Consider the following 17,360-nt stretch of genomic DNA (forward strand, 5'->3'; position numbering starts at 1 on the left):
GGCATGGTCCATTGTATTAATTGACACCAAATCACAGACTGTACCTAATGTCTCTTCTGCTCAAATGATCAGAGACTTGAGATGCACAAGATTTGAGGACACTTGCCAAAGAGATTTGGGGAAGAGATGTGGATAAGATCAACTAAGAAGACACCCAGAGCGTGAGAATATTTGCAGCCCTTGTAAATCTCACCAAAAAGGCCGGAATTGTAGGGAAGGCTCTCTTATGAACTATTCCAAACATAAAATGGTGCCATAAAAATATAATAAAAACCTGTGTTGGGCTTCCCTGGTGGCACAGTGGTTGAGAGTCCGCCTGCCGATGCAGGGAACAGGGGTTCGTGCCCCGGTCTGGGAAGATCCCACATGCCGCGGAGCGCCTGGGCCTGTGAGCCATGGCCACTGAGCCTGCGTGTCTGGAGCCTGTGCTCTGCAGTGGAAGAGGCCACAACAGTGAGAGGCCCGCGTACCGCAAAACAAACAAACAAACAAAACAGTACCAGTACTATTTAAGGTCCCTGGGTAACCTTCCATGATCTCGCCATCCTTACTCTCTATACCCCCTCCTAGATGTAACCACTGCCCTGAATTTTGTTTTTTATGTTCCCATTCATAAGTTTATTACACATGTACATATCAACAAAAAACATGTCAATTTTCATATTTTTCCATTTTATATACACGGGAGCATACTATCTGGATTCTTCAGCAACTTATTCATTTTTTGCTCAAGATTAGGAAAAGCATCCATATTTAATTTTCAATAATGTATAATTGTCTAATGAGTGAGTTTATTATGATTGTAGTTAGCAAATACCTTTTGAGTATTATATAAGTTGTTTCTAAATGTCTTTTTGCTATTATAAATAATTCTGTAATTTTTGTACCTGTATTCTTGTACATTGAGTTTATCTTGAGTTTTCTGTTAAAGCAATTATATTGTTTGAATAAAAAAACTCATTTATGAAAAAAAAAACCCTACAAACAATAAATGCTGGAGAGGGTGTGGAGAAAAGGGAACCCTCTTACACTGTTGGTAGGAATATAAATTGTTACAGCCACTGTGGAGAACAGTATGGAGGTTCCTTAAAAAACTAAAAATAGAACTACCATATGACCCAGCAATCCCACTACTGGGCATATACCCTGAGAAAACCATAATTCAAAAAGACACATGCACCCCAATGTTCATTGGAGCTCTATTTACAATAGCCAGGACGTGGAAGCAACGTAAGTGTCCATTGACAGATGAATGGATAAAGAAGATGTGGTACATATATATAATGGAATACTACTCAGGCATAGAAAGAAATGACATTGAGTCATTTGTAGAGATGTGGATGGACCTAGAGTCTGTCATACAGAGTGAAGTAAGTCAGAAAGAGAAAAACAAATATATATTAACGCATATATGTGGAATCTAGGAAAATGGTACAGACGCACCTATTTACAGAGCAGGAATAGTAAGGCAGACGTAGAGAACGGACGTGTGGACACGGCGGGTGGGGAAGGGGAGGGTGGGATGAATTGGAAGATTAGGTTTGACATAAATACACTACCATGTGTAAAATAGATAGCTAGTGGGAACCTGCTGTATAGCAGAGGCAGCTCAGCTCGGTGCTCTGTGATGGTCTACTTGGGTGGGATGTGGGGGGAGGGAGGTCCAAGAGGGAGGGGATGTATGTATGCATATGGCTGATTCACTTCACTGTGCAGCAGAAACTAACACAACATTGTAAAGCAATTATACTCCAATCAAAAAAACCCAAAACCCTGCATGTCTGTCTCCACTCCATCCCTTTCCCTTTTCTCAGAGGTAACCACTCCCCTGAATATTACATTTATCATTTCCTTTTCTTTTTAATCTGACCACGCATGTCTTTATCTCCGAACCATATACTGTTTAATTTTGCATGTTTGTGAGCTTTAGGTAAATAGAATTATTCTGTATTTTTCCAAGATTTGCTTTTTCATTCAGCATTTTCATTGCTATAGTTTCCATTGTATGAATCAACCAAAAACTCCACTTTTGTTGGCCATAAAGTCTATTTCCAGTTTTTTGCTAGTTACAAACAGTGCTATTATGAATATTCTTTTTTTTAATATTCTTGTATGTGTATCCTGATGCGGTCAGTGAGTTCTCCTAGGTTTATCTAGGAGAGGTTTGGTGGGTCACGGTGATGCATGTCTTAAGCTTTACTAGACGATGCCGAATTGTTTTCCAAGGTGATTGTATCAGTCATAACAATTTGCAATCCCAACAGTAATATTTCAATTGTTAGACATCTTCACCAATACATGATGCTTACACATTTTTATTTTTTGCAAATCTGTAAAGCAGTATCTCACTGGTTTAATATGCATTTCTGGGATTTCTAATGATATTGAACATCACGTTATAAGTTTATTGGCCATCTCCACTCTCTCTTTTGAAAAGTGCCTAATTGAGTCATTTGCCCATGTTTCTTCTATTGATTTATCTTTTTCTCCCTAATTTGTAAGAGTTCTTTATATGTCCTGAGCATTAATCGTTTGTCAGTTTAACAAATCGTTTGTTAATCTTGAACATGTCTTATCTCTCTAGCTAAACTGTTAGTCCTGGAGGTTGAGGATAGGGATAGAGAGTACAGAAAAATAAATTAGACCAGTAAGGATCCTTTAGGATTACAACTTCCTATTTTCCTTATACCTTTCTCCACATGGGTCAAAGTGCTGGAGGCACAGAGCGTACCCTTCAGTGAAGTGAAGATTTTTCAAGAGCCTGGAGGGAAGGTTACAAGCTCCAAGTATTTTATTTTTTTATTTTTTTATTGGGGTATAGTTGTTTTACAATGTTGTGTTAGTTTCTACTGTACATTGAAGTTCCCTGTGCTAAATAGCAGGTTCTTGTTAGTTATCTATTTTATACATATTAATGTATGTATGTCAATCCCAGTCTCCCAATTCATCCCACTGTCTTGCTTTCTTTTTAAAGAACCAATCACAGCAAGGCAGATAAAGAATGTTCAGTTGTCAGACTTTGATACATTCAGATGAAGGCGTAGACACGTGGAGGTGAACTCGCTGCACTCTCTTTGGTGGCTGGTGCGCAGAAGTTTCTTTTGCCCCCAGGTGTTGCCTTGTGAGCTCTTACACGTGCGCTGAGTCTCTCCAGCTTCGCCGGAAACTTTCTGAACCGACGACCAGATTCCGTTGGTTTAAGTCTCTCCAGGCCTGGCACTCAGCCAAGCGCTCAGTTCCTTTACAGATTTACCTACAAGGCCACAGAAATGCACGGTTCCGCCGCTGTACTAAGAATTACGGTCGGGAAGGCGGGAAAGCGCAGTGCACCCGAGGGGTCTCCTGCCTGTCTCCCGCGCGCTGAAGTAATCTCTGGAGAACGTGTCTTGGGGCCGGGAAGTGGGGATCCGCTAAACATTTTAGAGGCCTTCCGCGGGTGGGGTGGGCAGGAGCTTGGGAGGCCTCAGTGGGGTAGCCGTTTGCACCCTGCTCTGCTTCACAGGGGAGGGGGCGGGGACCAGGAGGACTTTGGAACCTGTTACCAAAGGTGTTGCAGTAACAGGGCGCAAAGTCAACACGCGCGCAGGGCGCCACGGCCCGCCGCAGCCGGCAGAGCCCGGCGCGCCACCCCGGTCTCCGGTCCGGGGCTGGGGGAGCGACACCCCGCCCTCCCCCGCGCCCAACACAGATCCCGCCTCGCCTCCGGACTACCCGCGGAAGCGTCGGCGGAAACCAAGGGTCTCAGGGCGCTGCCCTAGCGCTGGGGGCGGGTCTCGAATCGTCGAGCTCCGGGGCGTGTCACGGGCGCCAGCTTCTGATTGGCCGGCCGAGGCGGTAACGGGCCAGGAGCTGCTGGATTGGCGCAGCCGGAGGCCAGAGCAGGAGTAACTGGACTCCAGGTGGCCGGTCGCAGTCCCGGAGCCCGAGGGGCTGGCGTCTGCGCCGGGCCCAAAGTCTAGGGAGAGATCCTGACCGGGACGCGCGCACCATGCCCTACCTGCTCATCAGCACCCAGATCCGCATGGTAAGTACCCGCTGGCCATCCCTGGGAGTTGGCGTTCGGCCCGGGTCAGGGGTCGGGGGGCGCTGCAGACCGCATCTCGGCGCCTCCCTCCCGGGCGACGCCCGCGCGTGGCCGGACCCGGAAGCCGCCCGGAACACGCCCCCCTGGGCGGCCGGGAGGGAGGCTGGGTCTTGGACTTAGCCTGGATTCAGGGACTCAGAGAGCTCTGGTAGCCCGGCGACTCCAGCGCCGCGAAGGGGGCCAGGTGAGTGCGTCCCCACCACCCAGCGAGCTCCGGGCGCCTGTGGCTCCGGTCCTACCTGCCTGCGGGAGGTCGGGAGCCTTCGGGAGGGACCCAGGAAGTCCTGGTCTCACATGTGCAGCACCCACTGCCCCACACAGAGCCACTCTGCCAGGGAGTGGGGAGTGGGAGTGCACTAACCTGAGGGAGAGAGGTTTGTTAAAGGATGTGCTAAGACGCCAAGACCCCTGTGCCGAGTGGCCCACTAGCTACACCCTTAGGCACTTCCAGGAAGAGCTCTCCTGAGACCTTAGAAAAGGAAGAGAAGAAAGAACCCGAGACAGCCCATGGAGTTAGAGATGGGAGAACACCATTCAACAGTCAGAAACCACGCCCCTTTCCCTGGGCGCAGTTTCCTCTGCAAAAAGAAGGTGCTGGTTGCTCCATGAGTCCCCATCTGGCTTCAGAATAATATGACCGGGTTCCCAACCTGGGTAGCAGGATGCTCCTCTGCCCCTTCCCACTCCCCAGTGCTTGGGTGATCCATCAGAGGGTACACAGCTCCCTTGGGATGCAGGAAATAACAGATGGGCTCACCACTGGGCAGGAGAGGTCTCGGCAGTAACACAGGGCAGTGGTTTAAGCACCAGTCAGCTGTGCAGTTGTTAAAATGTAGACTCCTGGACCCCTTCCCAGACCTCCGGAAGCACTCTGGAAGCCTGAGGCTTGGGAATTCAGTGCTCCTCAAGCAACTTAAAAAAATAAGTTTCATTGATATATTACACATATCACGACAGAATTCACCAAAGTGTACAATTCAATGGTGATGGGGTTTTTGTTTTTGTTTTTTAGCTTGCTCAGAGTTGTGCATCCACCACCATAGGCAATTTTAGAACATTTCTATCACCGTAAAAAGAAACCCTGTACTCATACCCTGTCCTTAGCAGTCACTCATCTCCCCCGGGCCCCTCAGCCCTAGGTAACCACCCGTCTACTTTTCGTTGTAATATGTGGTCTTTGGCCTCTTTCACTTACGTGATGTTTTCCAGGTTCATCCATATTGTAGCACACATCAATACTCGTTCCTTTTTATTGTCAAATAAAATTCCATTGAATGGCTATACCACATTTTATTTATCCACTGATCAGTTGACAAACATTTAGGTTGTTTCCACTTTCTGGTTATTATGAATAATGCTACTGTGAACATTTGTGTGCAAGTTTTTGTGTGGACATGTTCTCATTTCTCTGTTCTCCAGGTTATTCTGATACACAGATATAGGTGGTGGTGCCTGGCGTGAAGGTGCCAGTAGTTGGGCATTGCCCAGCCCGGCCTAGAGGGTGCAGGGAGGCCCCACATGACTCAGCCTGATCACTGATGGACTCCACCCCTTCCCAGCTTGTGTTTAGCCCCCAAGATTCCTTTCCTCTCCCTCCAGTCTTTAACTGAAGCGGGCTCAGAGCCAGCAGGCAGGGGAGGAAGGAGAGGCGAGATAGCTCACCTCTACCTGGCAGCCAGCCAAGCAGCCGCTGTGACTTACCTTGCAGGAGGTGGGCCCCACCATGGTGGGCGATGAGCACTCCGATCCAGAACTGATGCGGCATCTGGGGGCCTCAAAAAGAAGTGTCCTGGGAAACAATTTGTAAGTAGTAGCATTCCTAAGGATCTTCTCCTTGCCAGCCCCTAGACCTGTCTCTGTTCCTTTTACACAACAGGACAATGCCACTGCCTAGCCTCAGGACCCCTCTGCCTGCATCCTGGGGATCTGTCCTCTGTAGGCTTTCTCTGAGAGCTTTCCCACTGGCCCTCCCTTCACAAGGGAGCCCCTGGACAAAGTCCCAGGACAGAGTCTGGTTCCCTGAGTATAGGACTCTGCAAGTGGACTGCTCCTTGCCCTGCCCTCTCATCTCTAAACTGGATCCCATCAAGGCAAAGACAAGCACAGAGAAAGGCTTCTGTCTTGAAGAGATGGCTAAGTAACAAAGCTCAGCCCTAGAAACAGGGAGAAGGGAACCTCTGGCTCAAACTCCTGAGAAGGGTCACCAGAGTGCACCCCAGTTAGAAGAAGGGAAAGAGGAGGCAAGCTGGCCGTAGCCCCCTGGTCAGGGTTGGAGGGCAGAAGCCAACGCCATCCCTTTGCCATAAGGCTTTTGTCTCTCAGATGCCCAGCCTGGGGCTTCAGCCCTTTATCTACTTGATGGCCCTTCAGAATCAATTAACCCTGAAAGAAGGGAAACCAGGCATTCTCCATCCTAGGGAGTGGCACTCAGAGCCAGGAGCTCTTGGGGGCCCAACTTATTGCTCCACGACTACAGGACAGCCAGGCAGCAAGAGGGCAGAGGCCTGGGGGAGGGTCCCAGGGAGAGCAGGCCGCTCCTGCTGAATGGGCAGTGGCCCAGGGCACATGGAGCTGTTGTCAGACTCATGCCGGTTCTACTCTCTGGATGACATCGGGAAAGCTGCTTTACTCCTCTCTTTTCTCACTTATAAAATGGGAACAATAACAGTACCTTCCTTAGGTTGTTGGGAGGAATAAATGAGATGATGCAAAGAGCTTAGTAGATGAGGGGCAGGGAATGTGTACTCAGCCCGGCACCCAGAAGGCACCCAGCAAACGTCAGTCCCTGTTAGGAGTACTCCTGACCAGGCCTAGTCTGCAGCAGATACTAGCTTGGTACGCAGGGCTGTGCTGTGTACCCCCTCACGCCACCCTCCTTCTCTTCGCAGTTGTGAGTACTACGTCAATGACCCTCCTCGAATAGTCCTTGACAAGCTGGAGCGCAGAGGCTTCCGTGTGCTGAGCATGACAGGGGTGGGCCAGACGTTGGTGTGGTGCCTGCACAAGGAGTGACCCTCCCACGCTGAGGAGCTGCAGTCACCCCTTCTCTGGAGTGGTTGCCATGGGCCCCGACCCCAGGACCCTGCCTCACTCACCGCCCTGCCCATTCTTCCCAAGTCGTCATTTTCCTCGCCCAGCACCACTGGGCAATGAACGGCCTTCTCTGAAACCTGCCTCAGCCAGTGGGGGGGCAGGGCCTCTGGGCCTGGTGCCCCCAGCTGCCCCTCCAGCTTCAGGCCTGGCACGGGCCCTGGAGGAGGCCATGTTCTGTGGCAGGCTGAGGAGCTGGCAAGAGCCAGGCTGCCCCTGGCAGGGAGCTGGGTGCCCCCGCGGAGCATGGCTCCAGGACTGGGCGTGTGGGTCCTGCGTAGCTAGTCCAAGCCAGTAAAGGGCTGTGATGAGTGGCTGCTCCTCTGCTCTGCTGGCCACTGACTCTCACCGTGTGGAGCGCCTCCCTGGGAGGGAGAGCCAGGCCTGGGTGGAGCCCTCCGAGGCAGAACCCAGAAACCAAGGCCACGCTTGGGCAGGCCCACACCCTACACCTATGTATGCAATAGAGGTAGACTCTAAAAAAAAAAAAAAAAAAAAGTTTATTGGTGACGTTTAAGAAAAGGGCTGTGGGATGGGAGGGCTGGAGGCAGGAGGCTACGTGGGCTGCCCAGCCTGGTCCTCCTGCTGCATCTGGGCGATCAGCTGCTGCCTCTCAGCTGCCTGGCGCATGCGCATCATGACGAGGCTCTCATAGTCCCTCTCAGACCGCACGGAACCCTGGGGGGACAGAGGGAGGACACGGAGGCGTCAGGGCACAGCCCCACGGATTCCAGACTCGGAGGACAGGGCCTAGGCACAGCCGCCGCCAAGAGTCAAGGAGGGAGGATGCCCAGGAAGGGAAGGACCCTGGAACATCCTGCAATCCCAACTCACCCATGTTCCTTCAGAGCAAGCAGGCCTTTGGCCCCAGGCCAGCTTCTCAGCTGGCTCCCCTTCAGCCCATCTCAAGCAGCTATCACCCCGCCCCACCTCCCCTTTCCCAGGCCCTTCACATCTACAGTCAGCTCAGGTGAATCATTTCCTCATGCTCTAGCCAGGCCCTCATCCCTTCATTTCCTCCACCCCATGGCTTCTGCTTCTCACAAGTTACCAGTGAAGGGGGGTTGTCAGAGGCACAGAAATACACTCCACTCTGCCAGGTGGTGGTGAGAGCATTGACCCCTCCCAGCTGCCCACCCTCCCTGTGGTTTGGCTCCTGCTGAGGATGCACAGGGAGCCCTACCCTAGACACAGCCTCACTCAGCCCCACCCTAGAAGGAGAGAGAAACAAGCATGAGGCCAGCTTGCCTCCTAAAAATACACACTAGGGCTCCTGGAGGGCAGGGCCCGTGGCTTTTTCTTTTATGATCTTGCCCGCACAGTGTGGGGGACTGAACGGTGCAATATTTTCATAATCAAAAGAATAATAAATGACCACCTCAGTGGGCCAAGGCTGTGGGGTGGAGAGGCAGCTCTACAGGAGAGCCCTGAGCCGCCAACGCCATGCCCTGATAAGGTCTGCAGTGGCACTTAAATCACTTCCTCCCTCTGTGCAGCTGAAGCTGCATGAAGAAGTATGAAGCCCACCAGAGTTGGCACAGAAGGGAGCCAGGCCAGGGGGGCTGCACAGTAGAGAGCTGCTGAGACCTGCTTCGCAGTACCCCGAGCTGATGCACCTTCTTGGAACAGGCCAGGAAAAAAGTTCGGTGGTCAGTGACTCAGGGAATTAGAAGGGAGTGGCTGGGGTTAAGATGCCAGGCCCTGGCCAACTGGTTTGGAGTCAGGGGTGTACAGAACCAGGAAGTGTTACCCAGCCCAGATCCCCCTGCCCTTCCCGACAGCCCCATGCCTCCTTCCTCCCAGGCCTCCGCGGTTCCTAGGAGAATTGCCCTCCCAGCCAGGCCCACCTCCTAGCCTTGACCCAGCCCCTTCCCCAGAGGCAGGAACCCAAATGAGGCCCAGGCAGCCCCCCAGGAAGGCAGGACACTGGCTCTCAAATGTCCTTTCCTGCCCTGAGGCTATCTGGGAAAATCGAGGAAGGCTGAGGAAATGGAGCAGCCAGGCTTGCTGTCAGGCCAAGGGGAGGGCAATCCCCCCCCCCCCCCCCCCCCCCCGCCCAAGGTAATGCTGCTCTGCTGAGAAAACTTGAAGTCACCCTCGGCACGCCCCGAGCCTGGCCCTGGGAGGAGCCAGCCCTTTATAGGCACAGGGCTGCTCCCCGTTAACACACCCTCTGCCTCCTTCCTTCCCCCCATCCCTGCAGGCTCTGCTAATGAGGGCCGGTCACTCACACCAGCGACAGGCCTCTTCCTTCCCCAGCAGTCATTCCACACACCTGCCTTTCAATTAGCTCCCACCTCCCGGAGGTCCTCACCCCACACCTACGGGGGCTGGGGGGCCAGGCCTGCCCGCAAGGGCGCAGGGCGTTGGGCTGTGGAGGAAGAGGCGGCAGCGTGGTGACACACAAAGCAGGGCTGCCCCAGACGGTCCCCAGAGGAATGTTAGGCTCCCCGGTGCCCCGGGGCGTTGCCGCTGCCCCAATCCCTGCCTGCGGAAGCTGCGATTACCTCAGAGCACGAGACCAGCCTCCCACCTGACTGAGTCAGCCGAAGACAACAACACGTCTCCACCGCCACACACTGGCACAAACAGCCAAGCCACTGATCAGTCTGGGAGCCAGCGGCGGAGAGACCAGCCCCCGCAGAGCCAGGAGCCACCCCGGGTCGCGCCGCAGCTGCCCTCGCTCCGGCTCCACGGAGTGCAGTGCTGTTTCTTCCTCCTGGGGTTTTTCCACTGCCCTATCAAGTAACCAGGCCACTCCTGTCCCTCTGGGAAACTCCCGTCACCAGGAACGCTCAGCTTTTTCGGCTCTCCTGGACACGCGTACGAAGGTCCCTGCTGAGCAGAAACCCGGAGGCCTCTGCTTCTGCCAGCGAAGGCTGCCTCCCTGATTCTCGCTGTTCACTGCTCCAGCGGGACCAGAAGGCCCCCAGCTGCCCTTGAACCGGGCTTCTGAGGTTCCAGGCTTGTCTGCTGGCTCCCTGGGGCCCCATGGAGATCTGGCGGAAAGGCTCCTTCCGCAGCGCCTCCTTCTTCAAGCGGCTGAGCCTGCGGCGGCCGCGGAGGCTGCGGCGACAGGGCAGCGTGCTCAGCCAGGCCAGCACGGCTGGAGGGGACCACGAGGAGTACAGCAACCGGGAGGTCGTCCGGGAGCTGCGAGGGAGGCCAGATGGCCGGCGCCTGCCACTGTGGGGGGACGAGCAGCCCCGGGCCACCCTGCTGGCCCCGCCCAAACCCCCGCGCCTCTACCGAGAAAGCTCCAGCTGCCCCAACATCCTGGAGTCCCCGTCCACCTACACTGCAACCTACTCTGCCACCCTGCCCTCCGCGCTCTCCCTGGCGGACGCCCTCTACCAATACTCCGACGAGGACCTTTCAGACACGCCCCCCTTCCAGAGGACACCTGCTCCAGACCTCAGTGATCCCTTCTTCTCCTTCAAAGTTGACCTAGGGATTTCGCTTCTTGAGGAAGTTCTACAGATGCTGAGGGAGCAATTTCCCAGTGAGCCCAGCTTCTGAATGGGGGGAGGGTGGGCAGAGGTGGGTGAAAGAGCCAGAAGCCTGGGGACCCAGAGAAGGAGGGGACAGTCGTGGATTAAGGTAGGGATAGGAATCCAGGTCGCTGCCTTCCCTCTGGGTCCTGAACAGTTCTCTGAGTCACCCCAGAGTGGAGGGACAGAGGTACAGAGGCAAGCTGGAAATGTGAGGGGGGCACCTGCTGGCAGGAGCCCTGAAGGCAGCTAGCTAGGCTGGGAAAGGGAGGCCACACCTGCAACCACAGGGACCAGGCAGAGGCCAGCAGAGAGGGAGGGAGGCATAAGGGGTGAGTCCAGGAGCAGAGGACGTGCAGACTGGGCACGACAGATGGGTGCCCTGTGCCAGCTCCCTCTGAAGCCACTGTCAACAGAATGAGGTTACAGGACAGGTCAGGGCAAAAGTGGTCCAATCCAGGCTGGAGAGGAAAGTGGGAGACCTAAGGGGAGAGGGATGAAACAGGCGTGACCTTGTACAGTATGGTAGCCACTAGCTGCACGTGGCTGTTTAATTGAAATTAAATACAATTAAAAATTCAGCCCTCAGTCACACTAGCCACGTTTCAGGTGCTCAACAGCCACATATGACTAACAGCTACCACACTGGACAGCGCAGAGTGAACGTTAACATCATTGGAGAAAGTTCTACTGGGCAGCACAGGCCTAGACCATGGCCTGGGGCCTGGTGGGGGGAAGGGGGAAGCATATGGGGCCTGCGAGGGAAGGGAGGGGCTGACAGAGTAGGAAGAGTGAGGCAGGTAGAGATACACAGTGTAACTCTGGAAAAACGCCAAACAAATCACTAGCGGAAAAGGGGGCATGAGAGACTCAAAGTGCCAGTACAGCTGCCCGGAGCACGAGCACTCCCTGGTGCCCAAGGAAGGAGGCTCTAGGGAATGCCAGGCACAGACAGCTTGCGAAAGGGGGCTGTGGGGAATTCCCAGAATTATTAGTGACGGGAGCCCTTGGGAAATGCAACAAAAAACAGTGGCAGGTTTCCCTCCTTCCTGAGCCCATGGGAATATGGGAGGGAGGACTGGATCAGGGACAGACACGAAGCTCAGAGCTGTCACAATGAAGAGGCAAGCTGGTCTCCAGAATCCTCACCAGGACTGAGGAACTTTGCTTTGCTCAAAACCTCTGACAACGGGGCTACGACCCCACTCTGAGGCCTGGCCAGAAGACTTGGAGCAGAGCCCAGTTGGCCGCATGAGCTTCTGACACCCCAGGCCTTTCCAGGTGTGGCAGAGGGGGAAGGGAAGCCTGGACACACAGCACCTCCACAACCCAAACCTGTGGCCTCCCCCTTCCCTCCTCTTGTGTGGCTGTGCTGAACTGAAAGCCCCCGTGGGATGGTGATAAAGAGAGCTCTTTGTAACACAGCCTGTGGAGTGCCGTCTGGGGCTCTGAAATGCTGGGCCTTAACCGTGGGGAAACAGTCTCTAAAGAAGGATCCCAAGTCAGGCTCAGACCAGGTCCTTTGCCTCCTCTGTCCAGGGTCTGGGACACACTCCAGAGAGCTTCCCATCCTCACGGCCAGGTGAGGGGCATGGTGGTGGGGTGCCTGAGGCAATGGGAGTGGAGCCGCGAGGACTAAGAGCCGGTGTTGGGCGTGTGTCAGCTCAAGTGCATGCTTTACCACAAGTCGGGCACCAGGCAGCACCTCAGTGTCGGCAGGGTAGTCAGTGTTATTTCTAAAGAGGAGATATTGCCTCTTGATATTAGGTCCCCATCTGGGACAGCCATGGACACACCTGGAAGGAAGCTGGGGAAGGAAGCAGCCACCCTCATCACCGGCCCCTTCCCTGAAGCACCAGGTCATCTCAGCGCCAAATGCTTCACACTGCAACCAAGCGACCCGCAGGCCAGGACAATGTCTTTGGGTGATGATGAGAGACCCCAAAGGGGACCAGAACATGGAAAATAAGGTCTAAGAGGTCTGCATAGGGTGGGCCCCGCTGGCACTCAGAGAGGAAAGGGGATCAGCAAGGAATCACGGCCCTCCTGCTTGGATTGGTGGTCCTGCCAATCTCTCCATATTCCTGATGACTGGGATTTGCGAGGAAAGGGCCCTGAGAAGAGCCCAAACAGGAAGAGGCGCCCCGAAGCCTGAGCAGGCCCAGCTGCGTGAGGCCTGGCTTCTTACCTGGGACAGTCCTGGGTGGTTAGGGCCCATTGTGCTCTGGGGCCGTCCCTCCAACCAGGAAATCTTCAGAGGGTTATCGACTAGGCCCACTTCATTCTGGACAGCCAGCTCCTGTCAAATACAGTATCCGGTCCTGGTCCCATCACTCCAGTCGGCTACAAAGTGGCTCTCGCTACCCCCACAGAAAGAACCAGAACCAGCGCTCTCATCCTCCAAGCAAAGCACAGCAAACTTCATACAATGGTGTGCTGAAGCTCTGACCTTCCTTGTGCGCCACGTGAGCTTTCTGACTGGGGAGTGGGGGAAGGGGAGAAGGCAGTGCGAGGGCTCCAACCTGGAGGCGTGCTGGCTTCCAGGGGAAGGTGGAGGGTGTGGAGCCAGGCAGCAGGAAATGAAGCCATCCCCGGAATATTCTCCTGTCCATCCCTTCACTCACTGTGCCTCTACTCCTGGGAGCTGGAGGGGCTCTGGGAAATCTTGGCTCTGAGCTGGCCCAGAGATCCCCTGGGAGTGTGGACACCTAAGCTCAGAGGGCCTACAGAACTGGATTCCTCCCCTGGAAAGGCAGGGCTGTCGGTAGCCCCCAAAGCCCCACATAGCACTCACCGCAGCCTTGATGGTTGCAAACTCCACCACGGCGGTGCCTGCCTTCTTACTGGACAGTACCAGGTTGAGCACCTCTCCGTACTGTGAGGATAAGGGGGTCCCGGTAAGCGTGGCTCAGCCTTCAGGATGGCCCAGCTCACACCAGAGACAAGCCTGAGCCACCCAGAGGCCACTAGGCCATTTTTAGCCGGAGTATAACCTCTCATTGCTAGGTTCAACCAGAAAGGGGATATCAGAGATGGGAAAGAAAGGTTCCCCTGCCCTTCGGGAATGCAGAGGACAGCAAAGGAGAGCTTGGCAGACGTGGGAATTTAGACCAGCAGAGACGCACAGCTGCCTCAGCAACTGAAGGAGGTGAAGAGGATGGGGCTTTGGTGCCAGACAATAGCCTCCTCTCGCCCCACAAACGCAGCCAAGCCCTTTGCTTCTAAGGATGGCAAGGGAAGGGGAACATGGCAACATGAGTGACTGGAAGGCCGTGGCCTGGGGAGAAGGTCTATGACACAGAAAAAAAGGCAGGTAGAGATGGGAAGGAAGGTTAGGCCTGGAGATCCTGGGGTTTGGGCTGAGGTGGGGCCTGAGACGATGGGTTAGGGGGAAGTCAGCAGGGCAGACCTTTTGAAAAAGCCGCAGGAGGACATCTCTGGAATAGCCGCCTTGTGACTTGGCCTCCTTGCTCTTCCACTTGAGCTGAAAAGACAGCAGTGAGTGTCACCATTAAACACTGACTTCTCAACAGAACCAGACCCTGCACCTGAGCTTTACAGTCTGAGCAGACATCCCCCTTCAAAGTACTGGTAATCCAAGGAGCACCCCCCAAATGCATTCCCCTTGAAAACAGACAGGCAGGCGGCCTGCTCACCCACAGCTACGCTTCCAACCCTATAAGATGCTCTCCTTCGAGGGCCTCAGGGAGGGCTGCGCTGCAGCCTTTCACGGCCAGCTCTGAGAGGCCATCCTGATGCCCAGGCAGTGGGAAGATGGAAGGATGGGATGTGGGTAGTGGTGTGGCTCCCAGAGATCCAGCGTCCCCGCCAGAAGCACCTGTGCCCATGGAAGCATCTGTTCTGCTGAGAGGAGATGGTGTGAGGTGGCCCGTAGATCCGCAGGGCTCACCTTTAGCTTGGGGGTTCCTTTGCTTTCAGGATTTTCTGCCATTCCTAGAAAATTTAGGAAAATTAGCAAGGTAGAATATGATGGAATCAGAGGTTCTCTCCCCCAAAGGAGACACAGCCCAGGGCCAAAGGACCTAGAAAAGATCACTCCTGACCAAGGGCAGTATTTGCCCCGCCCTGCTGTGGAGCCTGGTAGGGCAAGTAGAGGCAATCCCACCCCAACCCTGAGGAGCTGTCACCTTGGGACAGCTGCCCAGCTGCCTGCTGAAGGCCATGGTCAGCACTCTGCCAACGAAGGGCTATGAACACCTACGGGGGGCAGAAGGTAGAGGTATAGACCACACAATTCTACTGAAACAAAGTACCCCAGAGCCTTCCCCGCCCCGCCCTGGTGATCTGCTCCAAAATAGAGCCAGCTCTGCTTGGGACTAAGATAAATGGGGCCAGGAGATCGCAGGTAGAGTGAAAATCCAATAGGCCTCAGAGAACTGGTAAGAAGAGACAGGTGGCATGTGTCCAAGTGGGGTGCCCAGGGGGTTCCAGCAGGTGGAAGCTTGCAGAACAACTTCCCTGAGCAGCCACTGTGGCCACTCTGGGCATCAAGAGCTGCCTCAGAGTGGGAGGCAGGTTTGGGGGACGGACTCTCACCTCTCAACCTCTGTTCCCGTTCCTGGCGTATCTGCTCCTGGATCACCCTCTGCTGCTCCTCCAGCTGCCGGGAACCCTCTTCTCGCAGGCGTCTGATCTGCAGAGTGGGAGTTGGGGAGGGTGACAGTTCTGTGCAGATCCAGTTCCAGGTTGGCTCACCTTGCAAAGGTCCCTGGGACATTCCACCTGCAAGCTAGGCTCAGCAACCTGCAGGTGGGACAGATCACCCAGATCCCACAGAAGAAAGTGGAAATGGCATGCCCTCTCCAGCCACAGCAACCCCTTTGCTCCACCAGCCTCCTCCCCCTGCAGATGGCTGCAGTGCCTGGACGCTCACCTCTTGCTCTAGTGTCCCGGTGCTCCGGCTCTCCTCCTCCTCCTCCTCGTCGCTGCCGTGGGCCTGGGCCTGCCGCTCCCGGGCCTCCAGGTCTACGAACAAGGGTTGAATGACCCAATGTCTGGTCTAAGCAGTTTCTACATGGCCCCAGCCTACCAGGCTCTGGCTGCTTCCCCAAAGTCTCACACAGCATGAACCTATACAGTAACTCTGGCCCCTCCCTCAATGCCTATGTGCTCCCAAATTAATTTCCATTGAGAAAAGTCCTAACAAGGAAGAGAATAGGATCCAGCTGAGTGGCCGGGGTCTGGAAAAGTTAAAGCAGCTCACGCTGACTAAGCTGGTTCTCCAAACAGTGAACAAGGTGTGGGTGGGTGCTTATGTCAGCAGCCCAGGGCCATGGGTCAGGGCTGCCAGTGGGTGGAGCTCCTGGCCTCTGTTCCTGTGGTTTGGCACCACAGCCTGACCTGCGACCTTGCCATGGCTTTGATGCTCTTCCCACCACTGAGCTTGAGTTCCCACAGAATCTTCTTTTTTTTTTGGCTGCACTGGGTCTTCGTTGCTGCGCGCAGGCATTCTCTAGTTGTGGCGAGCAGGGGCTACTCTTCGTTGCAGTGCGCGGGCTTCTCATTGCGGTGGCTTCTCATGTTGCGGAGCACGGGCTCTAGGTGTGTGGGCTTCGGTAGTTGTGGCTTGCGGGCTCTAGAGCGCAGGCTCAGTAGTTGTGACGCACGGGCTTTGTTGCTCCACGGCATGTGGGATCTTCCTGGACTAGGGATTGAACCCGTGTCCCCTGCATTGGCAGACGGATTCTTAACCACCGCACCACCAGGGAAGTCTCACGGTGGAATCTTCTACCTCCCCCCTCAACTCACATTTACCAAGCCTCACTGTGGACCCGGCTACAACGGCTCCTACAGGGATGGCAGCCACCATGCAAGGACATCACCCCAGGTCCTGGAGCCTTCCCACCTTCCAAGAGAAACCTGCTTGTGGCCCTGTCCCAGGCCAGCTGCTGTGACAAATGCTTCTTTCAGGTCTGGGACACACCACTTTGTTTTCTGTTCACTTTACTTACCTAAACTCTTCAGGTTTGTTTGTTTTTGATGGATGTACTGGGATGGTATATGTACATAATAAATATATGGATGTGAAGCAGGCAAGAGGAAGGGGAGAAAAATCAAGTAAAGCATGCTTGGACCAATCTTATGGGGGTGATGAAAATGTTCTAAAATTGATTTAGAGTCATAGTTGCACCATTTGGTAAATTTACTAAAAATCACTGAATTGTTCACTTGAAATGGGTGGATGATATGATATACAAAACATATGTCAATAAAGCTGTTTCTTAAAAGACAAATGCCTGGATCTCTTTGGATTCTTCTGAGAGGATTTCACGGAGTGAAAGCTCTGTGCAGAGCTGGGACGAATGAAAAAGATCCAGGACGGCATGGCCAACAAGAACGCTGACTGTACTCATGCTGTGTGGGTTCAAATCCTGGCTCCAGCAAGTTCTTATCCTTTTGGTGCCTTAGCCTCTTTTGTCTATAAAAAGTGGGTTTCATAACACCCAGCTCCTTGGATAGTTGTAATAATTAAAGGAGGCACTAAAACATCTGTCACAGCGCTTAGCTAATAGCACACCTAGTCACTGTTATTATTCCTATGACTGTCCTTTAGGAGCCGCCCCTGAGAACAGGGTTCTGCCCAGAGCCGGGGCCGCCAAGCTCTGAGTTGCTGGAACTGAAGCTGCAGGAGGAAAGGTGGGGGAGCTGCAGGAAAGCGGTCCAGGGAAACTGCA

The 17,360-nt window shown here is 54.1% G+C and overlaps 3 protein-coding genes across 6 annotated transcripts in view; 2 read left to right on the top strand and 1 right to left on the bottom strand.

Moving 5' to 3' along the window:
• Nucleotides 1-3,621: 3,621 nt before the first annotated feature.
• On the top strand, nt 3,622-7,112 carry GCHFR (GTP cyclohydrolase I feedback regulator). Its single transcript, XM_004330776.4, has 3 exons — nt 3,622-4,024; nt 5,793-5,887; nt 6,973-7,112. The coding sequence occupies exons 1-3, from the start codon at nt 3,989-3,991 to the stop codon at nt 7,094-7,096; spliced, it is 255 nt and encodes an 84-aa protein (XP_004330824.1). The 5' UTR covers nt 3,622-3,988; the 3' UTR covers nt 7,097-7,112.
• A 544-nt stretch (nt 7,113-7,656) lies between these two features.
• The window catches only part of DNAJC17 (DnaJ heat shock protein family (Hsp40) member C17), a 38,566-nt gene continuing 28,862 nt past the window's right edge, over nt 7,657-17,360 (bottom strand). For 2 of the 4 annotated variants that reach the window (XM_033851484.2, XM_073800750.1), the window contains exons 5-11: nt 15,560-15,651; nt 15,223-15,319; nt 14,576-14,619; nt 14,075-14,149; nt 13,460-13,540; nt 12,854-12,964; nt 7,657-7,852 (exon numbers count right to left, since the gene is read on the bottom strand). In XM_033851484.2, coding sequence (XP_033707375.1) covers nt 7,730-7,852; nt 12,854-12,964; nt 13,460-13,540; nt 14,075-14,149; nt 14,576-14,619; nt 15,223-15,319; nt 15,560-15,651 — 623 coding nt within the window. In that variant the 3' untranslated portion in view covers nt 7,657-7,729. Of the gene's footprint in view, nt 7,853-12,853; nt 12,965-13,459; nt 13,541-14,074; nt 14,150-14,503; nt 14,620-15,222; nt 15,320-15,559; nt 15,652-17,360 lie in introns of all 4 variants that reach the window. The other 2 variants (XM_033851483.2, XM_073800749.1) reach the window with 1 other exon arrangement.
• C2H15orf62 (chromosome 2 C15orf62 homolog) lies at nt 9,252-16,919 on the top strand. Its single transcript, XM_033851488.2, has one exon. The coding sequence runs from the start codon at nt 10,166-10,168 to the stop codon at nt 10,691-10,693; it is 528 nt and encodes a 175-aa protein (XP_033707379.1). The 5' UTR covers nt 9,252-10,165; the 3' UTR covers nt 10,694-16,919.

Source organism: Tursiops truncatus, chromosome 2, assembly GCF_011762595.2.
Source record: "Tursiops truncatus isolate mTurTru1 chromosome 2, mTurTru1.mat.Y, whole genome shotgun sequence".
In the NCBI taxonomy this organism is placed as follows: domain Eukaryota; kingdom Metazoa; phylum Chordata; class Mammalia; order Artiodactyla; family Delphinidae; genus Tursiops; species Tursiops truncatus.

What these genes read in the sequence shown, in the direction of transcription:
- GCHFR (XM_004330776.4), top strand. Translation starts at nt 3,989, where the DNA reads ATGCCCTACCTGCTCATCAGCACCCAGATCCGCATG. An exon ending in TCAGCACCCAGATCCGCATG is followed by an intron (nt 4,025 to 5,792) that starts GTAAGTACCCGC and finishes CTTACCTTGCAG; the next exon opens with GAGGTGGGCCCCACCATGGT. An exon ending in AGTGTCCTGGGAAACAATTT is followed by an intron (nt 5,888 to 6,972) that starts GTAAGTAGTAGC and finishes TTCTCTTCGCAG; the next exon opens with TTGTGAGTACTACGTCAATG.
- C2H15orf62 (XM_033851488.2), top strand. Translation starts at nt 10,166, where the DNA reads ATGGAGATCTGGCGGAAAGGCTCCTTCCGCAGCGCCTCCTTCTTCAAG.